Source organism: Aotus nancymaae, unplaced genomic scaffold (genome assembly GCF_030222135.1).
Source record: "Aotus nancymaae isolate 86718 unplaced genomic scaffold, 86718_ANA_hifiasm-v0.15.2.pri h1tg000008l, whole genome shotgun sequence".
In the NCBI taxonomy this organism is placed as follows: domain Eukaryota; kingdom Metazoa; phylum Chordata; class Mammalia; order Primates; family Aotidae; genus Aotus; species Aotus nancymaae.
The window spans coordinates 65216066-65241765 of record NW_026988419.1 but is presented as its reverse complement, the minus strand read 5'-3'; the positions used below and the strand labels follow the sequence as shown (position 1 = coordinate 65241765).

Sequence of the window (25700 nt, the reverse complement as noted above, 5' to 3'; positions counted from 1 at the left end):
CAAATGACAGCGTTGATGAACAAAGCATTTTGCCAAATAGGCAGGATAAAAAATCTTTTCACAAATATATGGCTACTCCTTGTGCTCTCCACAGTGGCGATGATGAAAAAGACATTCAAAATAATGCAAAATTGGAAGTGTTAGATAGAATTGAGGAAACACTACATGAAATGTTAAGCAAGCTCCTAGGAAGCCAGGAGACTACCAATAAGAATCAGAAAATGGCTGCTGTATTGCAGTCTAATATTCAGTTAATTTCCAAAGCAATTTTTGATTATATCCTTGCAAAATTATCTGGTGTTGACATGGATACCAGTTTTGCAAGTTGTGGATTAAAAGCCATCTCAGAGACTCTTGACATTGACAACCCATCATTTGCTTCAATTCTTGAGAAAATGGCCAAATCCACCAAAATAATGTCCAGCATAGTTTCCAGAATGGTTCAGGAGGGCAATAAAGAGGGGACTCAAAGCAAAGCAAAACCTGTTGCTCCTGTGTCTTCCAAAGCAGAGAGCACAAAAGAAATGCATCCAAATAAACTGAGAACTGTAGCTTCAGACATTCTTAATATTGTTTTTGCTAAACTGAAAGAGTTTGCCAATGGATATTTAGAAATTCTGGATGCTATTAATGATGAAAATAAGAAAAGCAATAAGATGGGCTGGGAATGTGAAAGCACCAATATTTCCAGAGAGACACATGAAGAATCATTTCTGTCTGTGTTATACATGCCTGCAAAGAAGGTATCAAGTGCTATCATGAAGGCTATTCAAACAGAATTAAACGTGACCTCATCAGACTTGAAGACAAGTGTAAAAACCCCACCACGTGAGGCTCAGATTCTTATGGATGTAGTCAAATTAATTTTAGATGCAGTATCTTCAGATATGTTTAATCAAACTGAATCTGAAGAGGGAGGCATTGAAACTTATCGATACAGGCCAATATATGGAAGTCTTCCTGGAGGAGCTGAATCCGATTCATTTCTAGAAGATGATGCATATACCGAGAAGAAAATTATTGATGATAGATCACTACAAAAAGAAGAAATGAAAACACATTCTCTTAAACAATGGGCTCTAGAAAAAACCTTAAGGAAAATTGAAGCAAAACTCAAAGAACCAAATATATCTCCTATTGCTCCCATCATAAGAAATATTTTGAATGAAATTTTTCAAAGTACTTTAATCAATCAATTAAATGTGCTTTCTCTCTCCCACTCTCATTTTCATGGCATGCCTCACAATGTTGATGAGCCAATTGCCCAAACATCTGTTCAGTGTATGGATAAAATGATAGATTCTTTAATTTCCGAAGCAGATATAGCTATAGTAACAGAAAACATTGTTAACACTGTATTTCACAAACTTTATTCAGCTGCCATGACAGAAAGAAATGTAAGGAAAAATAGGTATGAAACTATCAATTTTTCAGCTAATGTTTCTTTTCACGAACACAGCTATGAAGGAAAGTCCTCTGTCTTGGACAAAAATCCATGTACTTCTCAGTCTAGATTCAGTGTTCCTGACAAAGAGGCAAAGGTAAATGTAGTTGAAGATATTGTACAGGCAATATTAACAAATTTGGAAACGTTTGCTACTTCCAAAGTAAAATCCGTCTTTTGTTCCCAAGTCAACTTTACAGCCCCAATGGCCATACCTATTCAACAAGATCAGAGTACACTGAGCAAAGCATTATCAGCCAAAGATCCATATTCTGATGAGCAATTTTCCTATTGCTCAGTAGATCATACTAAGTCAGGAGAGACCAACTTGTGCCAACTGTGTTTGTCTAAATTAAATACTTATGCACAACAAGTGGCTAGAAAAACTTTACAAGAAATTAAACATGAATTAGATAAAGAAAAAGAAAATCATTTCTTAACTGACAACATTGGGATTTCTAAAAGTATTGCTAAACAAGAATGTTTCAAAGGCAGTATCTCACAAAAGCTGTTTGGGAAAGCAAGCAGCTCCACAGATTCACAGTATCAACCAAAAAATAAGCCTGGAATTTTTCCCGCTAAATTTTTAGAAGGTATTATTACCGAGATTGTTAAAAAATTGATCTTTTCTTCCATACCAGAAACACAAATACAAGATAGAGGTCAAAATGTCCATGATGAGAAAAATCAAGCTAAACTCTATGACACTGCTATGAAACTCATCGATTTACTGCTAAAGGAGTTTTCAGATGCTCAAATTAAGGTTTTCAGACCAGACACGGGGAATCAGTTTTTCCCACCTGTGGGAAAAGAGCCAACAACAGATGAAGCACCATCCAGCGTTAAGATAAAATCTGCAGATAAAATGCCACCTGTCGATAAAGTGACTAAAAAACCTTCATCAGTTAAGATACCATCAACTGACAAAACATTAGTCAATAAAGTTGTTCACTCTTCTGTTTGTAATATTTTAAATGAATATGGATCTCAAGACTCCATTTGTAAGAATATAAACAGTAATGGAGAAAATTTAGCAAGAAGACTAACTAGTGCAGTGATAAATGAAATTTTTCAACATCAGCTTAACTTGGTATTTTGTGATAAGGTTTCAGTTTCAGCATGTTTCCCTCTGGAATCTAAGAAGCTTGTTAAAAAGGTCCAAAAGTTGGCCCAAACAGCCAGCAAAGAATGTCAAACTTCATCACCATATACAATAATATTACCTCATAAATTTTTAGAGAATATGATTTCTGCTCTTTTATCTAAAATTTTCTCAACAATATCCAGCACAGAAACAAGAAAACTTGAGGACAATTTGTTCACAGAACTGGATTTCTTTCAAATGAAGTTAGTAAGTGCAGTTGCAACAGAGATCTCCCAAAATAAACATATGATTTTACAGTATGTAGAATCCTTACAATCTGATGATCATGAAATTACTGAGTTAGTGGTTCAGTCTGTTTATAACAAGCTCTTGCCACAGTTTGGATCACAAGAAATCATACAAAATTGTGTCACCAGTGGATGCAAAATCCTTTCAGAAACCATAGTTGACTTGGTTCTACGAGAAGTGGCTGGCAATCAGTTGCAGAGCTATTTTTGTGGAGGGCTGACTCCACATCAGTGTGTGGAAGTTGAAAACATCATTGAAAATATCCTTACAGATGTTTTCCAAACTACTGATGTGCCCTTACCTAAACCATCACATGCTCATAAGCTGTCTTATAACATAATAGAAGAAATTGCTGTGAAATTTTTATCAAAGCTTTTATCTGTATTTCCAAACGTGCATAAAGAAAGAACCAAATCTTTAGAGACTGAAATGCTAAAAATAACTTCAAAAGTATTAAATTCAGTCCAAGAATTTATCTTCAAAAGTACGGTTAAACTTGTAGCACCCACCAAGGAATCACCTACTGTACCTGCAGCTGATAATGCAACTATTGAAAACATAGCTAATTCTGTTTTTACCAGTGTTTTAAAGCACTTTGGTTCTTTTACTTCTATATTTGAATATTTAATGGCTAAAGGTAGTGTCCTCTCAGATATAATAGGCTTTTTATTAGTGAATGCAATTTCCAATTCTGAATTTCAACCTCAAGTAGAGGAAGAAGTATCAAATTCAGAATTAGTTCTGGAAGCTGTCAAAATTATGGAAAAAGTGACCAAAATTATTGATGAACTGAAGTCTAAGGAAAAGTCTTCATCCAGAAAAGGTTTGATATTAGATGCCAAACTTTTAGAAGAGGTGTTGGCCTTGTTCTTGGCTAAACTAGTAAGGTTTCCAAGTTCCTCAAGCAAAGATGAAAAAAACTTATCAAAGCCTGAGTTACATAAAATTGCATCTCAACTGACAAAATCTGTAACAGCTGAAATTTCCAGAAGTAGCATTAGTCTAATAGCTTCTGATCCTGAAAAACACTGTTTAAATCCAGAAAATATAGAAAGTGTTGATCAGGTTGTTAATTCTGTTTATAATAACATACTACAACAATCAGGAACCAACAAAGAATTTTATTATGATATAGAAGATACAAACACAGTCTTTCCTAAAGTGGCTAGTTTAATTATTGATGGAGTTTCAAGTTTTCCATTAGACACAATTGGCTCAACAATTTCAAATGCTGATTTCTCTGGAGAACTAGACATTAACAGAATTGTTCAAAAGGCACAAGAACATGCTATTAATGTGATTCCTGAATTGGAGGAAGAACAGTTAGATCAAGTTTCATCTGAAGAGGAATATCCTATTAAAATAGTTCTGTATGTTGGGAAAAAACCAGTCAAAATAGATCCAAGAATTATTTCTGAACACTTAGCAGTTACTTCTACAAAAACTCAACCTCTTGAGGAACTTAAGCAGGAGTGTTTGAAAAGAACTGGACTTAGCATAGCAGAACTGAGAAGAGCATCAATAAGTGGGAGAAATTACTCCTCAGAATCACCTAATTTAGAAAATAGAAAGAGAGAAAGACATGCCTCATTAGATAAGACTGGAAGACTGGATGTAAAACCCTTAGAGGTAAGTGCAAAAGTAATGGCAGGAAAATGAGTGGATAGTGAGACATGGTTCTTCTGTGATTTCCTTCCTGGTGGGAGATGTTTGGGTCAGGGGGATGGATCTCTCATGGTTTAATGCTGTCTTCATGATAGTGAGTGAGCTCTCATGCTACTTGGTCATTTAAAATTGTGTAGCAACTGCCCCCATCTCTCTCTTGCCCCTGCTATCTCCATGTGATATGCCTGCTCCCCCTTTGCCTTCTGCCATGATTGGAAGCTTCCTGAGGCTTTCTTAGAAGCTGATGCCACTATGTTTTCTGTAAAATCTGCAGAACTGAGAGACAATTAAATGTCTTTTCTAATAAATTACCCAGTCTCAGTTAATTATAGCAGTGCAAGAGTGACCTAACACACACCAAAATTCTTAGTTTATCATGGTTTAAAACTTCTTTAATCTTCTTTACTCTTGCTTTTTTGGAAGAAATGATGGTCTCTTCCAACTCTGAAATTTTATTTTTAATCTGGGTTCTCATCATTATATTAGCATATACTTGGTAGTCTTCATTCATATATAAATTATTGCCTGGGAAAAAAATTAAGTGAACAGACTATAAAATAACATTAACTAAACTCAGTTAATTATCTATAGAATTATCTGCCACAAATCTTACTCTTAGTTACAAGCTTTCTTTACTTGAGTCATTTATAACCACAGAGTGCAAGAAAGGAATATTTAAACTAAAACAAATACCACTGTCCTGTTCAAGGAAGGAAAAGCCATCCTAAAAACAAAAGAATAAAGCAGCAGACACGGGCAACTCAGTTAAGGCATGTTATTTGCCCCAGTCTGTCTACCAATATTATCTATCTTCAACAAAGGGCACAGCAGAGAAGAGAAAGAAAGACCAGCCTGGCCAATATGATGAAACCTTGTCTCTACAAAAAAGTACAAAAATCAGCCAGACATAGTGGCACTCCTGTAGTCCTAGCTACTCAGGAGGCTAAGATAGGAGAATCACTGGAACCTGGGAGTCGGAGGTTGCAGTGAGCCGAGATCACATCACTGCACTCCAGCCTGGGTAACAGGGAGAGACTCTATCTAAAAAAAAAAAAAGAAACAAAGAAACAAAGGAAAGAAAGTATGTATATTTAGATTTTTCTATAATTCCTTACCTAGGATTTTTGGAAAATAGGTTATCCTGTCTCCTTCTGTCACAAAACATTCAAGATAAATGACAAAGAAGAAGTCATTTAATTATGTTAGATCTTGCTCTGACTTTTGGAGTAAGTTAGATTAGATTGATGTATATAAATGTAAAAAAGTGATGCATGCCAACAAATATTTTTTTATTTGACTTTATTTCTTTTAAAAATATTGCTAATATACAATTAAGTGATAATTGAAGATATTACTTAAATCAAAACTAGAAATCACAAAAAAATAGCTACAGTATAATCAAACTACAGGAAAAGTGACTTAGACATTTGTTTTTAATATTTGCTATACCTTTTTTTTCAGGCTGTTGGCAGAAATTCATTTCAGAATAAAAGAAAGCCTGATATTACAAGGGTGGAGCTCTTAAAAGATGTGCAAAGCAAAAATGATCTTATTTTTCGATTAGTGGCTCATGATATTGATCGAGTGGATTTGAAAAATGACATAGATGAAGAACTCAATTCTGACGAAGATGAAGTTGTTTTAAGAGAGACTGTGGCAGAAGAAGACTTCAAAGTATTTAAAGATCAAGTAAAAGAAGTCAAGAAGCCAGAAGAAAACAAAGTTTCTCCTAAGTCAACACGAAGCACTAGCAGACTGAAAAAGCTTTTGTCACTATGTAACTGTTGTCAGACCACAGCCAGTGTAAATATTGAAAGTACTGAAGCAACCTCAAATCAGGTAATAGAATCTAAGGAGACACATGTTAAAAGAGCTGTTGCTGAGCTTGACATGGCCATTAAAAAAGCCATGCCTGAAACAGCCTCTTCATCTTGGGAGGAAAAGCCACTGTGTAAGGTAAGTGAGAAGCATGACAGTTAGTGACAAGAAAGGGGAGATAGATTTACAAATATGGCCCAATAATGTATCTTAGTTGGTCAGAAAAGAATGAATTCAGTCTCAAGCCTGGTGATATTTACAGAATAAGGGAAATAATTACCAGGCACAGCTGTGAATCTCAACTGTAGGAAAGCAAATAATAGGGGAAAAACTAGATTAATTAGAATCTCAAAGAAAAGAGACAATGAAACCGTTAAGAAACATGTAAACTAATTATTAAAAACAATTGGTTTCTACCCTTTTGTATTTTTCCTGGTAAGTACTCATTGAACATTTGGTGTGGTGAGCCTAATGCCACTAGAACAGCAGCAGAAGATTGGCTCTGAGTAGGAGGAAGAAAAAAAGATCCGCAGAGATTCAGACTGCTTAGGTTTGAATCCTGACTCTTAGTAGCTAGGTGACCTTTTGGTAAGCTATATAACCAACTTACCCCACCTTAACAAGATAATTTATATATTTTAAATATCACCCTTACAATTAGCCCATAATCCCTGCTATCAGCATGGTTAACATCTCTTGTTGCTGGCTCCAAACCCTCAAATGATGGTCTGGGTCTCAATGACCTTTTGAGTTTAGTCCTGTCCAAAAATCTATACCATAACATGTTTTTGGAGAATATATTATTTTTAATATTCTGATGAGGCCATTCTCTTGATTATCCATTTGATGTGATTCTAAGGTAAAACAAAAGCTTAGATGAACTACAGAAAATAACAGAAATATAACTGCTCAATTCAGAAGTACACATGACTTTGCAACAAATAGATCAAAATATGTGTTAAGGTGATTGATCTGGCAAGATACCTAATTGATCAGAGTTGTATCTGTGTTCTTCCTCTTTTTGAACCCCATAATATATGATTTTAAATGTTTTTAAAGTTTAGAGGTAGATTTCAACAACATTGTTCTAGATTTATGTTTAAAATTTGTTCAAAATCCAGTATCACAATTTGGGTAATCTTCACTGAACTATTTCAAATTAATTATATTCAAAGACACTTTTTAATTAGAATTATAGGGTTCATCCATCTTTTAAGTAATTTCTAAAACTTTGTCCTGTTAAAATGTAGATTATATGGCAAAAAAATGCCATAAGGTAAGAAACTATATCTCAAACTCCATTTAGAGTAATAGCTGATTTGTCCTTTTCCAGAAAGAAGAGAAGAATCTTCTTAATGAACCACCACATTACTTCATACACAGAAGTATGAGTTCATCTTCATGCGACCAAGAAGATCTCATTTCATCTACTAGGTACATGAAATTAAAGCAGTCCAAATATAGAAGTCTGATAAACCAGAGCTTATGGGTAGAAAGGGACCCCTGGCAAAACTGTAACTGAGCAAGTATTTAGCTTCAGACCTTCCCTCACTTCTTCCTTTCATTGGAACCCTACTGTGGAAAATTCCAAAGCCACATCTGGCTATTTGCTCATGCATTTTTAGATACCCAGCCTATAGGTCCCAGTTTTGAAACCACTTTCTAGTGTATCTTCTTTGTAGTCTTATTACAGTGTTTGTTAACGTATTAGGTTATTTTCTAATATGAGAGAGGTAATGGCCCAGAAATAGAGTATGTAGTATCAGTACAAAAGGGGCCATGCTTAGCTGTCTTCACAAAGCTAGTGTTCATTGCCTATAAGAAGAATCCAAAGGAATGAGCGAGAAATGTAAGTTGGAACATTCAGAGATAAATCATAGAAAGCAATGGAGTTTGACGTGACTCTTTAAGAATGGATAGAACTTATGCAAGTGAAAGACAATCCAAATGTGGATGACACTAGCAGCAAAATATGGACCTTAACAGTTATAGGGGACAAGGAGGAACAAAGTGCCCTGTAGACTTGTAATCTGATTAATAACTCTATCAAGAATAGTGAAAATATCTAAAATTGTGCTTAAATTTATAAAATTATACATAACTTAGAAAAGATAACATTTTTTATCTGGTAAGAAGTACTGATGATATACACAGAAAAATCTACCTAGTAATTTATTTTTTCACTCAGCATGCTGGAATTGTTTTTTGTTTTTGTTTTTTGACATAACCCTATTTTGACTCACCATTGTCTCTTTCCTCCTACATAACATGTTATTGTAACATACATAACTAATAATGTTGGAACCTCTCTATTGGTTATATCAGTGAAGTAAAAAGCAGGCATAAACAATATTAAATAAAAATAATTTTAAAGCAAGATAATACCAGGAAGCTCAAGGTTCTGATTTTCCCATGGAAACAAAATATAAGTAACTACAAACTGACTAACCAAACTTTATAACAGCTCTGGAAAACAGTCTGTGGCAACCAAATGAATAGTGAATCAAGAAAAAGCTGGCTGGGCATAGTGCATCATGCTTGTAACTCCACCTCTTTGGGAGGCCGAGGCATGAGGATTGCTTGAGGCAAGGAGTTTAAACTTAGCTTGGGCAACATAGCAAGACCCTAACTCTAATAAAATAAAGTTATACAAAATTAGCTGGAATGGTCATGTGCACCTAGTGCTAGCTACTCAGGAGGCTGAGGTGACAGGATTGCTTGAGCTCAGGAGTTTGAAGTTACAGTGAGCTATAATTTTACACTGCACTTTAGCCTAGACAACAGAGTGATACTCAGAGAGAGAGAGAGAGGAAAAAAAAGAGAAAGAAAAAGAGACAGAGAAAGGAAGGAAGGAAGGTGAAAGAGGAAGTAAGAAAAGAGAGAAAAAAAGAGTATGAGAGAAAGAGAAAGGAAGGAGGAAATAAAATAGAAAAGGAAGGGAAGGAAGGGAGGGAGAGAGGTGTGAAGAAAGGGAAGGAGGAAGAAAGAGAGAAAGATAGAAACACGTTCAAAAGAGTAAAAAAAAAAAGTGTAGTTTAGCTTGTTCTTAGACTCAACTTCCTCCCAGCGTGGTATAACATGGTCAAGAGAAAGGAGCCCAATTTACAGTGTCCTCCCTTTGGTCGAAAAAACAGAATACATCTTGTTCTGACCTATCTATGGGCTTTCTTAGGAAATTATTTTTGTTTCACCTGACTAGGAACTCAAATAGGCAATGGTGTCATCGTTTGGTTTTAAGCCTGAAAACTACAGAAAGTAGTGGATAGCTGCCGCAATTCATGAAAACTACAGGGGGACTGCAGAACCATAAACATCTTGGGCAAGAAATTATGAGAAGAGAGAGATGCTGTAGAACATCTAAGTTCCTGAGAAGGAGCAAAGAGTGACTCTTTGTGAAATTAAATCATTTAAAAGCAGCTCAGAAAAATTGGGTTTGAGGAAGCACAAACATAGGCTTGAAAGCTGCATACACAGCAAAGATCTGAAAAAGTCTGTCTTCACTTTGGACTGTCTCCAAGGTTCAAAGTCCCACTAATTAGTAAAGATTTTCCACATCAATCAGCAGACACTAGAAGAAGTGGCTTCTTTATTATTTCAAATACTCATATTTAACAAAAGACCACGAAGCATACAAAAAAAACGGGGAAATTTAGCTCATTTGAAAGAATAAAATACCCAGAAAATGTTTCTGAAGAAGCATATCAGTTGGACCTACATGGCAAAAACTTTAAGACAACCATCTTAAATATGTTGAAGAATGTAGGTAGACAAAGAACTAAGGAAATTAGGAAATATATATATGAACAAAATTAAAATATTAAGAGTATTTATAAAAAAGAACCAAACAGAAATTCTGGTTGTGGTAGCACATTAGGGCAACTAGAGTTAATAATACTTTATTATATCTTCTAAATTAACTAAAAGAGTTGGATTGGACTATTCTTAACACATAACACAAGACACAATATATGCTTGAGGTAATGGATACCCCAATTACCCTGACTTGATCATTGCACATTGTATACCTGTATTAAAACATCACATATACCCCATAAACATGTACAAGTATTGTATGCTAATAAAAATTAAAAGTTAATTCTGGAGCAGAAAAATATAATAACTGAATTAAAAAATGTATTAGAGATGCTTAACAGCAAACTTGGACAGACAGAAGAAATCATCAGTGAACTTGAATGCAAGTCATTTGAAGTTGTCAAGTCTAAAGACCAAAAGGAGAAACCACTGGAAGAAAAGTGAGCAATGCCTAAGGGATTGTGAAAACACCATCAAGCAGAACAATATACACATTATGTAAATTCCAGAAGAAGAGTTTGAGAAAGAAACAGAGGGTTTATTTTAAGAAAAAAATGGCTGAAACTTACTAAATTTGAAGAATTATATACATACACAAATTCTAGAAGCTTAAAAAGCTTCAAGCAGAACAAACACAAAAATGCCACATCGAGGCACATATTAAACATTCAGAAGACAAAGAGAATCTTTAAAGTAGAAAAAGGAAAGTGATACATCATGTACAAACAACTCTCATAATATTTCTAGTGGTTTTCTCATTAGTTATAAGCCAAGAGGCAGTTGGATAGTGAAAGAAAAAAATATACGGTCAAACAAGAACTCTACATCCAGAAGAAAATGTTCTTGAAAAATGAGGAGAAATTAAGATATTCCAAGACAAGAAAAAGAGCTGTGGGAATACATTAATACTAGACCTACCTGAAAAGAAATACCAAAGAAAGTTCTTCAAGTTAAAAAGAAAAATGAAATTATACCAAACAGTATCTCAGACACATATGAGACTACGTAATTTTTAACAAATATAAATACATGAACAAATATAAAAAAAAAATTATAATTTAGCTCATACATCCACCTTTTAATTTCTAAGGGATTTAAAAGACAAATGCATAAAACAGATTATAAACTTATGCAAATAGGTACAGAATATGAAAAGATACAATTTGGGACCTCAATAACATAAACTGATTATGGAGTAAATGTGTTAAAGAGTAGAGTTTTTGTATGCAATTAAGTTAATTTGGTATCAATTAAAAAACAGAATCTTAACTTTAGGATGTTATACATAATCCTTGTAGTAACCACAAAGAAAATATCCATAAAATGTACATAAAAAGAAATTAGAACTGAATCAAAATGTGTCACTAAAAAGCTCAACTAAATACAAAGGAAGACAGTAATGGAAGAAATGAAGGACAAACTGTAAGATGCAAAAAACAACAAAATGGCAAAAGAACATCTTTCTCTATTCTAATTACTTGAAGTATAACTGGGTTAAACACTTTAATCAAAAGATATAGAATGATAAAGTGGATTTTAAAAACAGAATCCAACTGTATATTATTCACAAGATATTCACTTTATATCTAAGAACACATGTAGGTTGAATGTGAAAGAATGGAAAAATATACACCTTTGCAAATAGAAACCAAAAGAGAGAAAAAAAAATAGGACATTATATGATGATAATAGCATCAATTCAAATCAGGAAGAGATAATAATTAAAAACATACATAAATGGTCTCCAGCTTAATGATAATTCGACTTACAATTTTTTAACTTTATGACAGTGTGAAAGCAATACACATTCAGTACAGTATTCAATATATTATACAATATTTTTAATACTTTGTGTTAGATGATTTTGCTAAACTGCAGGCTAATGTATGTGATCTGAGCACATTTAAGGTAGGCTAGGAGAAGCTATGATGTTTGGTATGTTGGATGTGTTCAATTAATTTTCAATGTATGGTATTTTTCATTTAAAATGGGTTTGTTGAGAAGTAACCCCATTATAAGTTAAGGAGCGTCTGTATGAACCAACATCAGAGCTCCAAAATATATAAAATAAATACTAACAGAATTGAACAGGAAATAAACAGCTCTACAATAATAGTAAAGGACTTTAATAGGCCATTTTCAATCATGGAGAGACAACTAAACAAAATAAGAAAATAGAGGATGTTGATATAGTTTCGCTGTGTCCCCATCTAAATCTCATCTTGAATTGTTGTTCCCATAATTCCCACATGTCGTGGGAGGGACCAGGTTGAAGGTAATTGAGCCATGGGGGTAATTACCCCCATGCTGCTTTTCTCATGATGGTGAATGAGTTCTCCTGAGATCTGATGGTTTTATAAGGGGATTTTCCCCCTTTTGCTTGGCACTTCTCCTTCCTGCCACCAGGTAAAGAAGGAGGTGTTTGCTTCCCCTTTCACCATGATTGTAAGTTGCCTGAGGACTCTCCAGCCGTGTGAAACTGTGAGTCAATTAAACCTCTTTCCTTTATAAATTATCCAGTGTCAGGCAGACCTTTATAGCAGAATGAGAACAGACTAATACAGACGTGAATAACACTATAGATTCATTGAATCTATCAGATATGTTTATATAAAACAATAACAAAATACACCATATACTCAAATGTACATAGCACACATAGATAAACTGTATCTTAGGCCCCAAAATGAGTCTTCATAGATTTTAAAAGTTTGAATTTATACAAAATATATTTTTAAATTACAAGGAGACAAAACTAGAAGTCAACAGCAGAAGAAAGCCAAAACAGCTTAAAATATGTGAAAATTAAACAATATACAATATACTTATCTACTAATGGGCCAAAAAAGAAATGATAAGGAAACTTACCAAACTTACCAAACTTAAGGAATAGAACAAAAGCAATGTTAAGAGGAGAATTTATAGTTTTGAATTCTTCATTAATAAATAAGAAAGATCTTATACCACCAACCTAACTTTACATTTTAAGAAACTAGAAAAAGAACAAACTAAAAGGTGTTAAGTGAAAGAAAATAATAAAGATTAGAACAGCAATAAAATAAAGAATAAAAACACAGTAGAGAAAATCAATAAAACCAAGAGTTGGTTCATTAAAAAAAAATCAACAAAATTGACAAGTCTTCAGCTAGATTGCCTAAGGAAAGAAAGACGGCCAAAATCATAAACGAAAGAGGTAAAATAGCAACTGAGTTTACAGAAATAAAAAGGATTATATGAGGGTACTATGAATAACTGTGTGTCCAACAAGTTGGATGTTCCAGATGAAATGGATAAATTCCTAGAAATACACAATCTGTCAAGACTGAATTATGCTAAATTATATTGAACAAATTTAGAAATAGTAAAGAAATTGGAACAATAACTGAAAAACCTCCTAACAAAGAAAAGCTCATGACCAGATAGTTTCACTCATGGATGTCACAAACTAAAGAATTAACACTAATCCCCCTCAGACTTTTCCAAAAAATTGAAAAGAGGAAGTACTTCCAAAGTCATGATGCCACCATTAGCTTATTACCAAGACCAAAGACTGCAAGAAAACACTACAGACCAATATTACTGGTGGATATTGATACAAAAATCTTCAACAAGATATTAGCCAACCAAATTCAGCAGTACATTAAAAGGTTTATAGATCACGACAAAGTTAGATTTATCCCAGGAATGCAAGCAAGTTTCAATATACAAAAACCAATAATAGGCCAGGCGCAGTTACTCATGCATATAACCCCAGCACTTTGAGAGGTTAAGACAGGCAGACTGCTCAAGCCTGAGTATTTGAGACCAGGCTGGGCAACATGGTGAAACCCCATCTCTTCAAAAAAATATATACAAAAAATAGCCAGGGGTGGTGTTGTGCACCTGTGGTCCCAGCTACTAAAGAGGCTTGGCCAGGTGAATTTATTGAGCACAGGAAGTTGAGATTGCAGTGAGCTGTGATCACACCACTTTGCTCCAACCTGGGTGACAGAATGGGACCCTATCAAAAAAGAAAAGAAAATCAATATAATACATCACATTAACAGAATGAAAGGGAAACATACACATACATACATACACACACACACACACACCCCCACACACACACCCATCTCAAATGATGCAGGAAAACTACTTGACAAAAGTTCACACTTCTACATGGATAAAAAGACTCAGCAAACCAGAAAGAGAAGGACACTACCTCAGCATTGTTAAGATCACATATGAAACATCTACAGCTAACATTGTCCTCAGGGTAAGGAAATGAAATATTTCCTCTGAGATCAAGGACAAACAAAAAACAATGACTACTTTTGCCGCTTATATTTAACATAGTAGTAGAAGTGCTAGCCAGAAATATTAGGCAAGAAAAAGAGGGATAGGCATTCAAATTGGAAGAGTAGAAAAGTTATTGTTTATAGATGACATGGTCACAATGTAGAAACCTCTAAAGAATACACACAAAAAATCTATTATATTTAATAAATTAATTCAGCAAAGTTGCCAGATATAAAATCAAAACAGAAAAATTAGCTGCATTCTATATACTTACAATGAACGACCTAAAGACAATTAAGGAGAAAAATCTATTTATATTAATAACAAGCAGAATAAAAAGAATATATTTAACCAAGGAATTGAAAAATGTGACTTTGTCAACTACAAAATAAGCAGAAAGATATTTCATGCTTATGGATTGGAAGGTTTAATATTGTTAAAATGTTCATTCTACTCAAAGTAATCCATGGAATCAATGGAATCTTTATCAGAATACCACGTTTTTTTTTGTAGAAATAGAAAATTTATCCTAAAGTTCACTAGTGCCTCAAAGGACCTTTAATAGGAAAACAACCTTAAAATAGAACAAAGATGTAGAAAAATCAGAAAATTTCAAATCTTACTACAAAGCTATCATAAACAGTGTGATACTGACATAAAGATAGACTTATAGAGCAAGGACATGGAATAAAGAGCTGAGAAATAAACCCTTCCATATATGATCAAATGATTTCTGCCAAGAGAACCGAGACCATTTAGTGAGTATGGGATGTCCTTTTCCACAAGTGGTGATGGGAAAATTAGATACTCACATGCAAAAAACAAGCAAACGAAATGAAGGTGAACCCTTACCTTAAACCATATACAAAAATAAACTCAAAATGAATCTGAGATTTAAGTATAAGAACTTAAGCCAGGCGCAGTGGCTCACGGCTGTAATCCTAGCACTTTGGGAGACCGAGGCGGGTGGATCACGAGGTCAAGAGATCGAGACCATCCTGGTCAACATGGTGAAACCCCGTCTCTACTTAAAATACAAAATAAAATTAGCTGGGCATGGTGGTGCGTGCCTGTAATCCCAGCTACTCAGGAGGCTGAGGCAGGAGAATTGCCTGAACCCAGGAGACGGAGTTTGCGGTAAGCCGAGATCGCGCCATTGCACTCCAGACTGGGTAACAAGAGCAAAAGTCTGTCTCAAAAAAAAAACAAAAAACCTTTTGTCAGAAGACATGGGAGAAAGGCTTCATGACATTGGATTTAACAATGTTTGTTGTTGTTTTTGTTGTTATGATACTAAAAGTACAGGCAAGAAAATAATAGATATATTGTGATTCATTATAATTAAAACTTTTGTGCTTCAAAGGACACAATCAACAAAGTGAAAAGTCAACCCACGGAATGAAGGAAAATATTTGCAAATTGTACATCATCTAGTAAATAATTAATATTCAGAATATGAAAATAATTCCTATGACTCAACATCAGTGAGACAACCCAATTAAAAATGCCCAAAGGCAGGGAAAATGTGGCATATCTACACCATGGAATATTATGCAGTCATCAAAAACGATGAGTCTGCGTCCTTTGTAGGGACATGGATGAACCTGGAAATTATCATTCTCAGCAAACTGACACAAGAACACAAAATCAAACACCACGTGTTCTCACTCATAGGCAGGTGTTGAACAATGAGAACACATGGACACAGGGATGGAAGCACTACACACTGGGGTCTGTTGGGGGAAATAGGGGAGGGACAGTGGTGGGTGGGGAGTTGGGGAGAGATGGCATGGGGAGAAATGCCAAATATAGGTGAAGGGGAGGAAGGCAGCAAATCACACTGCCACGTGTGTACCTATGCAACAATCTTGCATGTTCTTCACATGTACCCCAAAACCTAAAATGCAATTTAAAAGAAAAAGAATTCAATAACCTACAAAAATTCTAATAAACCTGTATGCTAAGGATTAAAAAAAAAAAGGTCCAAAGGACTTGAATAGACTTGAATATAGGCAATATAAGGATTTTCAGTCATTTCCCTAATCATTAAAGAAATACAAATCAAAATAACAAGATACCACTTTCAACACATTAAGATAACTAAAGAAGGAAGTAAGAGAGGGAAGGAGGGAGGGGTGAGTGGGGAAGGAGGGAGGAGTGAGTAAGGAAGGAGGGAAGGAGAGAAGGAAGGAAGGAAAGGGAGGGAAAAGAAAATAAGCACTGGTAAGGGTGTAAAGAATTGAAACTCTTGTACATCGATGGTGGGAATTTCAATAGTGCAGTCACTGTGGAAAACAGTATTGAGGGGTTCTCAAAAATTAAACATAGACTTACCCTATGATCAAGCAATTCTACTTTTTTGTACATACTCATAATAATTAAAAGCAAGGACTGAAACAGATATTTGTACACCATTTTTCACCATAGACAAATCCCAATGTCCACTGACAGATGAGTAAATAAACGTGTTATAAATATTCAATGTTATAAATATTCAGCTTTAAAGGAAGGATATTATGATGCACACTACCAGATGCATCAATAGCACAGTCAAAAAGCATAGAGACAGAAAGTAGAAAAGTGGTTTCCAGGGGAGGAGGAAAGAGGGAAATTAGGTTTTAATGTTTAATCGGCATAGAGTTTCAGTTAAGAAAGATGAAAAAGTTCTGGAGCTGGATGATGATAATGGTTGCACAGCACTGTAAATGTACTTAATGCTACAGAACTATACACTTAAAATGGTTAAAATTGTAAATTTAATGTATGTATAACCACAATTGTAAAAGTAGGGGGAAAAGTCAGTCAGAAATCATTTTGATTTGATTTGGAATCTCAGTGAATAATAAACTATTTCAGGTTTCTTTCCATATGAAGAGTAACTGTTCTTTAGCTTAACCAGTAAGTTCTTCATTTATTAAATATACCTAAAGTGATGCTCTTTTTTCTTTTGTTTTAGAGAGGATGAAGATTGTTACTCAGAGTCAAGTGCTGAAATATTAGAAGGTTGGATTCTTTTTTCTGAAATTAGAGAGTGTTCAAAAGGAAATGTTGTTTACTACTTTAATAATTTTTTTTAGTCATCAAACTAAAAACTATTCCCTATCTAAGGTCCTCCTCTGTTTATTTCTGGCTCAATCCATTCCAATTACCCTAACCTCCTTGCTGTTCCTCAAACATTTTCTCATTAACGGCCCTTGGATTTGCTGAGCCTCCTGTAGTACTCTCTCACCTGGATCTGCATATCAGATCTTGGCTCAAATGTCACTTTCTCAGTGAGGTCTTCTCTGATCACACTCTGAAACTGCAACTTAATTCTGATTATGGTGCTACCTATCCCAGTTCTTTGCTTTACTGCATAGCACTTTCTGTTTATTGTGTATTTTAATTGTTTTTTGACTATCTCTCCAGAATGTAACCCTCATAAAGCTGGAGATTTATGTCTGTTCACAGCTGTATCACCAAGAGCCTAACACAGTGCATGGTTTATAGTAGATACAGGCATTTAATGAGATAGGAGAGACTATGGGAGGAACCAAAGGTGAAGGAGGAGCACACGATTTCTTTTTTGGTTATGTGAGTTTGAGATATCCTTTAGACCTTTAAGTTGAGATGTTACGTAAGCAATTGTGTATTTAAGTCTGAAATTCAGTGGAAAGATCAAGGCCAGATATATGCATTCCTAATTCATAGAATATTCAATAAAATCTCAAATAACTTAAATCTGAACATCTGGGTCCCACAAATATCAGGAATATTTCTCTGCTGCTTCATCAAAATAACTTCATAGTTTTTCTGGGGAGTTGGATGCCCGTATACCCTAGAAACTTAAAAACATATGTTTGGAATCATGGCCCTTGTAGCAAACCCAAATGTCCTCAATCATGTAAAACAAAGTTTGTTCAATTATGTGCAATATAGATACAAACAGTTTTTAGGAAGATTATCAAGCAACAGTGAAATCTTACCAATTTTATCACATAATTTAATCACTTCTCATATTTGAGCTGATTGATATTTTACTATTACTTTTTTTTAGAACCCATATTGGCCCAAAGGGTATTTTAGATAGTTATTCCTTTATCTGCATATTCCTTTTGTTGGCTTTTGATGAGTGTAGCTATATAAAATGCATAATGTTTTCTTATATGATATCTCAGTGGCCGCTTGTGAGATAGCCACGGAAGACAGTCTCATTCCCACATATGTATGAGAAAATGGAGTCAGAGAAGTTAGATGTTCAATGTTCACAAAGCTCTAAGCAACGAAGCAAAGATTCAAATACAGATTTTCTGTCTTAGCAGGTTAGCTGCTTCCCTAGCAGTGGGTTGTTGTGAAGCTTCTCTCAGTGTCATTTCTAGCTCCTTGACTGAATTTCTTTCACTGATATATTGACCTACTCAGGCAACTTTTGGTTCTGTAGATTCCACCAAATTTCCTCCAGGCATTGCCTCAAAGCTCTCCTGATTGTCCCAAAAGTTACAATTTAATAATATCAGTACTCTCCTCTTTATTGTAATGATCTGCTTTTAAGTATGTACAGAAAGTGGTAGAGCTGGAAGCACTATTAAGAATCGTCTATAATCTCTCATTTTACAGGTAAACAAAGAGGCTTATAGGGATTGAATGGTTGTGCATAGATATATAACTGCTAAGTTATAGAGCTTGCCTCTCCAACTATGTTACATTTCTTCTTTCTTTCTTTCTTTCCTCTTTCTTTCTTTGTCTCTTTCTTTCTTCTTTCTCTTTCTTTGTCTCTTTCTTTCTCTCTTTTCTTTCTTTCTTCTTGAGACAGATTTTTGCTCTTTTTGTCCAGGTGGGAGTGCAATGGCACAATCTTGGCTCACTGCCACCTCTGTATTCTTGGTTCAAGTGATTCTCCTGCCTCAGCCTCCTGAGTAGCTGGGATTACAGGTGCCCACCACCATGCCCAGCTAATTTTTGTATTTTTTTTTTTTAGTAGAGACGGGGTTTCACCACTTTGGCCAGGTGGTCTCGAACTTCTGACCTCAGGTGATCCACCTACTTGGGCCTCCCAAAGTGGTGGCCTAAAATGAAGCCACCACTCCCGGCCTCATCTTTCATAATTTCTAACTGAAGGGATAAGACATGCCCCAGCATTCTAGGGCTCTCACCCATTTCACTGTTGTTCTCAGTACACTTAAAATAACAACTTCTTCCATCTGCCTAAATTATGATTGTTTGGTGAAAAATAGTAATATGATCAGATTTGTGTCAACAAATATATATGCCTCAGAAAGAGACTATTTTACTTTTTTTTTTTTTAAATCTCTACAGAAAGTTCTCAGGAACAAAAGCCAGAGAATAGAAGCAGTGTTGAGGTAAGTATTTTAAATTATCCTTAATTGGAATGTATTGGGACCTAGTTAAGCACAATTCGGTTTTCATAGTCAGGGACTGTGTGGTGTGATTTGTAGTATATCAGGAAGCATTCTCCTGTTCACAATTTCTTACACCCTGTTCTCTCTCCCTAGCTGAGGCCTGTCCCTGGTATATTAAAATATCCTAACAAAATCTTTGGGTTAAGTCAGCATTCCTTGTTTAAGTGCACCAAATAATACACTGGTTTTTCCTAGCATCTAAGTACAATTTCGTTTATTAGCTCTGTTGCAACAGTCTCTAGAAAGAGCCTAGAAGAAAAAAGTTTTCACAGATAATGTGATGATATAGCCTAAGTTGAGAATCAATACTTTACATTGTCTCTGCCCCATTTGATTCCTCAAGTATCTTGTTTACAATAACTTAATACATGAGCACACTTAAGTCTTCTTGGAAGAACTATGGTAAAACTCTTGTAGTAATATCTGCTGCTCTTTACCTGATATAGACACTGCACATTCCTTTTATATTTCATGTATTTAAGCCTTATTTTATTGATTTTTAGCAGATGACATTTTTTCATTCACCTGCCCCAGGCTATTTTATGCCTCTCTGGGACAATTGCTGCTCCTGTACTTAAAACTGATAAGGGTCTACAGAGTAAAGCTAATATTGGAGACACAATTCCAGCACTGTCAGGTCCACAGAGCCACTTTATTGCTACCAACTTTGCAGTGGCTAAGACTTCAATAAAATAAAATTTGGAGTTACAAAGTGATCATCATTTCTCTCCCCTTATCATTACATCATTTTTCAGAAAAGGGTTTTTAACTTTTGTCAATTCAATCAAAGGATAGAGGGGGAAGACAGAGCTGAGATTTTTCATGAGTTAATATGGTTGAACCACTGACCTTCATTTCGTGTTAGCCAAGGCCTGCATTCATAACAAGGGTCAATCTTAGGCATCTTACTTCACAAAAACTATGAGCCTCAGTCTCGGTGAGCAATTATTTGAGATTGCAGAGCACAGATATATTTTATGGAAGGTGCTATAGTGATATATATAGGTATATCTAGTGGATTTGAGGATTTATTGGTATATCTAGTGTTTAGTGTCCAGTGAAAGACTCAGTTTGTATTTCGATTTGCTTTGGCAGTTTATCACCATCTTTGAAAGATCCAAGGATGTTGGCAATGCAAATTCTTCAAACATTTCAGGTACAAAATGAGCTATTTTAGCAACTGGTATAATTAAGCTCTCAATTGTATGATTTTGAATTTAGGATTTGTGATTACTATCCTGGAAATGAGTGGCTCTCCCCTTGCATATTACCAAAATGGGATTGAAAGAATATTCTTACTGTTTGTACAAATGCCAATTTGCAGTAAATTACGTAGTTCTCTATCTGTACACCAAGGCAACAATGGATAATTTAACTAAAATGTGTCAGGCACCAGCTAGCCACATTTCATTTAAAGAAAAAAAATGAGAATCATTAAAGAGAAAAATGACAATAGGTTTCCAAGGTTACCCCCCAGCTAATGATCGGCAGAGCTATGTTTCAAATCCCAGTCTCATGTAGCATCGTCATTGTCTACACACTCAAATGGTCATAAGAGTAAGGAAGGTACTATGAACAACAGCAGCAGGTTGAGCAGGGGCATGAGGCTCATGGGAGATGGCATGCTGCCTTCGCAGGAGGGAGCTGCTACTCAGCTACCATCACTGGTATGCTAGATTGTTCCAAGTTCTTACAATTTTTCCAAAGAATCTGGGTATAAAAATTTTATATGTAAGTTTATAACCTTTGAGTATCATTTACTACAATCAAGAAAATATGCAATTTTAGTGGCCCTATTAAAACTTATGAAGTATCAGAAAAGTACATAAATGATTATTTCTTTACCTATAAAATAACAATTTTGTTAAAGTAATATGATTATATTTTTTAAAGCCTCATGCTGAATAAATGGTGCAAAAAAAATCCAAATAGAAACTCTTTTATTACCTACATAATCCTGTCTCATATGACATAAAGAACCACTTGGGATCAATCAATGGAAAATTTACTCAAAGTAGATGAGAATTTATAGTATTTTTAATGTACTTCTACCTTCTCTTGAGCATTCTTAAGTAGGTGTCCACACTGAATAGAGCTGAAAGTTATGTTCCCATTTAACTCATTAGACATTTTCAGAGTGTTCTGCTGGGAAAAGAGAAGTGAACTTTGCATACCTGACTAAAGATGTCTCATAGGACAGTAGGCATAATGATGCCATGAGTGTCAGAAAGCCTGGACCCTATTCCCAGCTGGGTCACTGTTTACTCATATAACCTTAGGCAAGGTATTTGACATCAGCATCCAAAAATAAAGATATTCTTCTTGTTTACTTTGTCCACAGAAACTCCCAAGCCCAACGTCTCCAAACGAGGATGTAAAATCCTGACAAAAATGTCTTCAGCTTTGTCGAAGGTGTTTTCTCGAAATAATCCCAATATTTCCAGATCTTCTTCACCAACTCACCATCATGAGGACTAAAGCTTTTGTACCTGATATAAGTATGGTCACTTCTCTTAAAAAATAAAATGATTTTTAAAGCATAGTACAGTGTCTTGTAAGATGATTCCTGTACTACTGAAAATAAAAGCAAATAGTGTAAGAGGGGCCAGGTAAAAGAGAGGTTTGATGTGGGTAACCCCCCATCTAGGCACCAAGGAAGGAGAGCTAAGCAGATTCCCAGCACAATTAGTGCCTGCAGAATATTTTAGTTTATAGTGTTACTACTCAGTTATTTCCTTTTATATTATCCTTTATATATAATCATATATTAGTTTATAGAATGAGTGCCTGAAGAATATCTTACTACTCAATCATTTCCATATAATATATATGTGTGTATATATACATATATATATGATTATATCTTAGTTCACTTAGTTCATAGAGAACTGCCTAGAGCAGACATGGCACAGGGCATGAATTAAGGAATAAGCAGCTTATAGTCGGAGGAATGTCTGTAGCAGACATGATGCAGAGCATGATTTAAGGGAAAAACAGTTATACCAGGACAAGAATCCATGGCCCAGGTGGCAGTGTTCAGTATCGTAAAGATACCCACTGTATGGCAGGCTTGGGGCGAGAGCCACTCCTCCTGATAAAGGAGTTGTAGTACCTTGTGTCTAGTTCTTGTGGAATGCTGCCCTCAGACTGGCAATCCCATGAGCGACCGAGGGCTTAAAACCCCTCCAGCATAATCATGCCTTGGTGACTGTGAACTTTATCAGCTCTTGTCACTGTGCTAGCTCAAAAGCATCGTCCTATAGAAATCATTGGAAGCTGCCAGCAGGTGGCGGTAGACCCTGTCAGCTCTGTCACTGCTGTGTGACTCAAACATCCTCCTATAGTCTTAGAAGTAGCATGCCCATAAATAAGAGATATTGCACACTGCACCCTCTTCACTGCGCACGGCCCACCTCCTTGCCTCGGTGACCTAATAGGAGTGGACTCCTTGCTGTGCACTGCCTACCTCCTAGCCTACCTAGGTGACCTAATGGGAGTGGACCCCTTGTTTATTGCTCATGACCCTATCACTACCCTTAAAGATGACCTCACTCACTACCCTGCCCCCTAACCTATGCCCAATAAATACAGATACTTCTGGACGTTTGGGGCCTTGCCTGTCTCCACTTACAGGTGGTGTGGCCCCCCTGAGCCCAGCTGCACTTTCTTTGTCCTTTTGTGCCCTGTCTCTTTATTTCTCAGATCATGTGCCTCAGCACAGTGATGGGGACACCCCACGACCCAGTGGGGCTCTGGCCCTACAGTTAAACAAATGCTTTGGATATGCATTTTGGTATAAGAAATATTAATAATTAGTATTACCCGTGTGCCATGAGAGGAACTGACTAATTAGTAAACTAGACAACTCACAATACCCACCAGGAAATGCACATTGATTTCTCCTATTAAATTTTAGAGGACATTGTTACCAGGATAGTTATTAAATTGAGATGAAAACCAAGCTGAAAATGAAACTATGTAACTGATCAGCTTACTGTTAAAGGCATATTTAGATACTCAAATAAAATAATTTATACCAGATAAACTTTTTCCATCTGCAAGGAAAGTTAGTTTAGTTTGTGTCTCCCAGGCAAAATGATCAAACTCTAAATAAAGCACCATTTGAAAGTAAGTGATAACTGTATATAATTCCATATATGCATAAAATGGCCCCTGTGATTAAAAAAAAAAAGATAAATCATTGCAAGTAAGGTACCTCTTGTGGATAAAATATGAATCATGAAATCATTGGTCAATAAAGTTATTAAACCATTCTCAGAAATATTAGACAGGAATAGAAATCAAGATCCATTTGTAAAAACAAAAAGTAATAGGAAAAATTTAATAAGATGGCTAGCTAGTGCAGTGATAAAAGAATTTTTTTTTTTAATTAGCTGAACTTGCCACTGAAATCAGCACCGTTAGATGCTCTGAAATCAGGACTGATGGTGTTTCCAGCCATTATGGCAATTTGAGCTCATCAATGAACACTTATAAACAAAACAAACTCATGTTTTATTATACAAAAAATAATCGTTTCTTGATTCAGAACCCATATACCTGATGGACTCTCTATCTTGTGTCAAGAAGCTAGGAATTCTCAACTGAGACAGTAAATAACATGTCATAGTATTACAATGCCTTACAGATTGTACATTGTATATAATGTAATTAAATATATAAAATACAATGACTTTATGGTCCCAAGCCTTATCCCTTACTAGTTGGGAGAACTTCAGCAAGTTCTCTGAATTATAGCTTATGCATCTGTAAAATGGAGCTAAGAATACCTTAGTATTGGTGGTTTTAAAATAAGTCCTCTAATCCAAGCACTTTGGAGGCCAAGGTGGGCAGATCACCTGAGGTCAGGAGTTCAAGACCAGCCTGACCAACATGGTGAAACCTCGTCTTTATATTAATTTTTAAAAAAATAATAGTAAGTCCTCAAGGCCAGGCATGGTGGCTAACGCCTGTAATCCCAGTGCTTTGGGAGGCCGAGGCAGGTGGATCACCTGAGGTCAGGGGTTCAAGACCAGCCCGACCAACATGGTGAAACCCTGTCTCTATTTAAAAAAAAAAAAAAAGAAGTCTTCAAATTCTTTGACACTCTTTCCCATCAAAAGACGGAAACTTATTCTCTTCCCTTTAAACATGGGCCAGGCTTAGTCATTCACTTGTAAGGAACTGAAGGCAAGACTGGTGCAGTGGCTCATGCCTGTAATCCCAGCACTTAGGGAGGCCGAGGAGTGCAGATCACCTGAAGTCAGGAGTTCGAGACCAGCCTGGCCAACATGGTGAAACTCCATCTCTACTAACAAAAATTAGCCGGGTATGGCAGCAGGCACCTATAATCCCAGCTACTCAGGAGGCTGAGACAGGAGAATCACTTGAACCCAGGAGGCAAAGGTTGCAGTGACCTTGGTCACACCACTGCACTCCAGCCTATGTGACAGAGTGAGACTCAATGTCAGAAAAAACAAACAAAACAAAAAAAGAAAAACATGGTCCAAAAATAAAGTGAGTTTATTTTTGGGTGTGACTATGAAACTGTTTGCTGAGACCTCAGAAAGTCTACAAGGTGTTGCTTCATAGGCCCTTTCAAGCAGACAAAAGGCCTGGCATTTTTTTTTTGTTTGTTTGCTTTTTCCTTCTTTATTTTTTTTCAACACACCATTGCTGGCTTGAAAGGCCTACAAATCTCAAGGGTGTCATTGGACCACAGTTTTAGGAGGAGAGAGAGAAGGGCTAGAGGAGATTTATTGGTATGGATTTTGCTTAACAGGGTTAGTTATAAATTGATTAACAAGAGGATTTTATATATATATATATATTTAAAAGAATTAGAATTAAACTGAAAGGGACATTCAGGCCTTTGGATTCCAGACTTCTA

At 35.6% G+C, this 25700-nt stretch overlaps 2 protein-coding genes across 2 annotated transcripts in view; both read left to right on the top strand.

Moving 5' to 3' along the window:
• The window catches only part of LOC110569121 (obscurin-like), a 136403-nt gene that overhangs the window by 52583 nt on the left and 58120 nt on the right, over positions 1-25700 (top strand).
• On the top strand, positions 6384-22175 carry LOC135273675 (fibrous sheath-interacting protein 2-like). The gene is made up of 5 exons (XM_064373431.1): positions 6384-6458; positions 7654-7754; positions 17368-17414; positions 19707-19750; positions 20906-22175. Exons 1-5 carry the CDS (start codon positions 6393-6395, stop codon positions 20975-20977), a joined length of 330 nt encoding a protein of 109 aa, XP_064229501.1. The 5' UTR covers positions 6384-6392; the 3' UTR covers positions 20978-22175.

Excerpts from the sequence above, each read along its gene's own strand:
- LOC135273675 (XM_064373431.1), top strand. The coding sequence starts at position 6,393 with ATGGCCATTAAAAAAGCCATGCCTGAAACAGCCTCTTCATCTTGGGAG. Across the intron at positions 7,755-17,367 it reads GATCTCATTTCATCTACTAG|AGAGGATGAAGATTGTTACT; the intron begins GTACATGAAATT and ends CTTTTGTTTTAG. Across the intron at positions 17,415-19,706 it reads AAGTGCTGAAATATTAGAAG|AAAGTTCTCAGGAACAAAAG; the intron begins GTTGGATTCTTT and ends AAATCTCTACAG.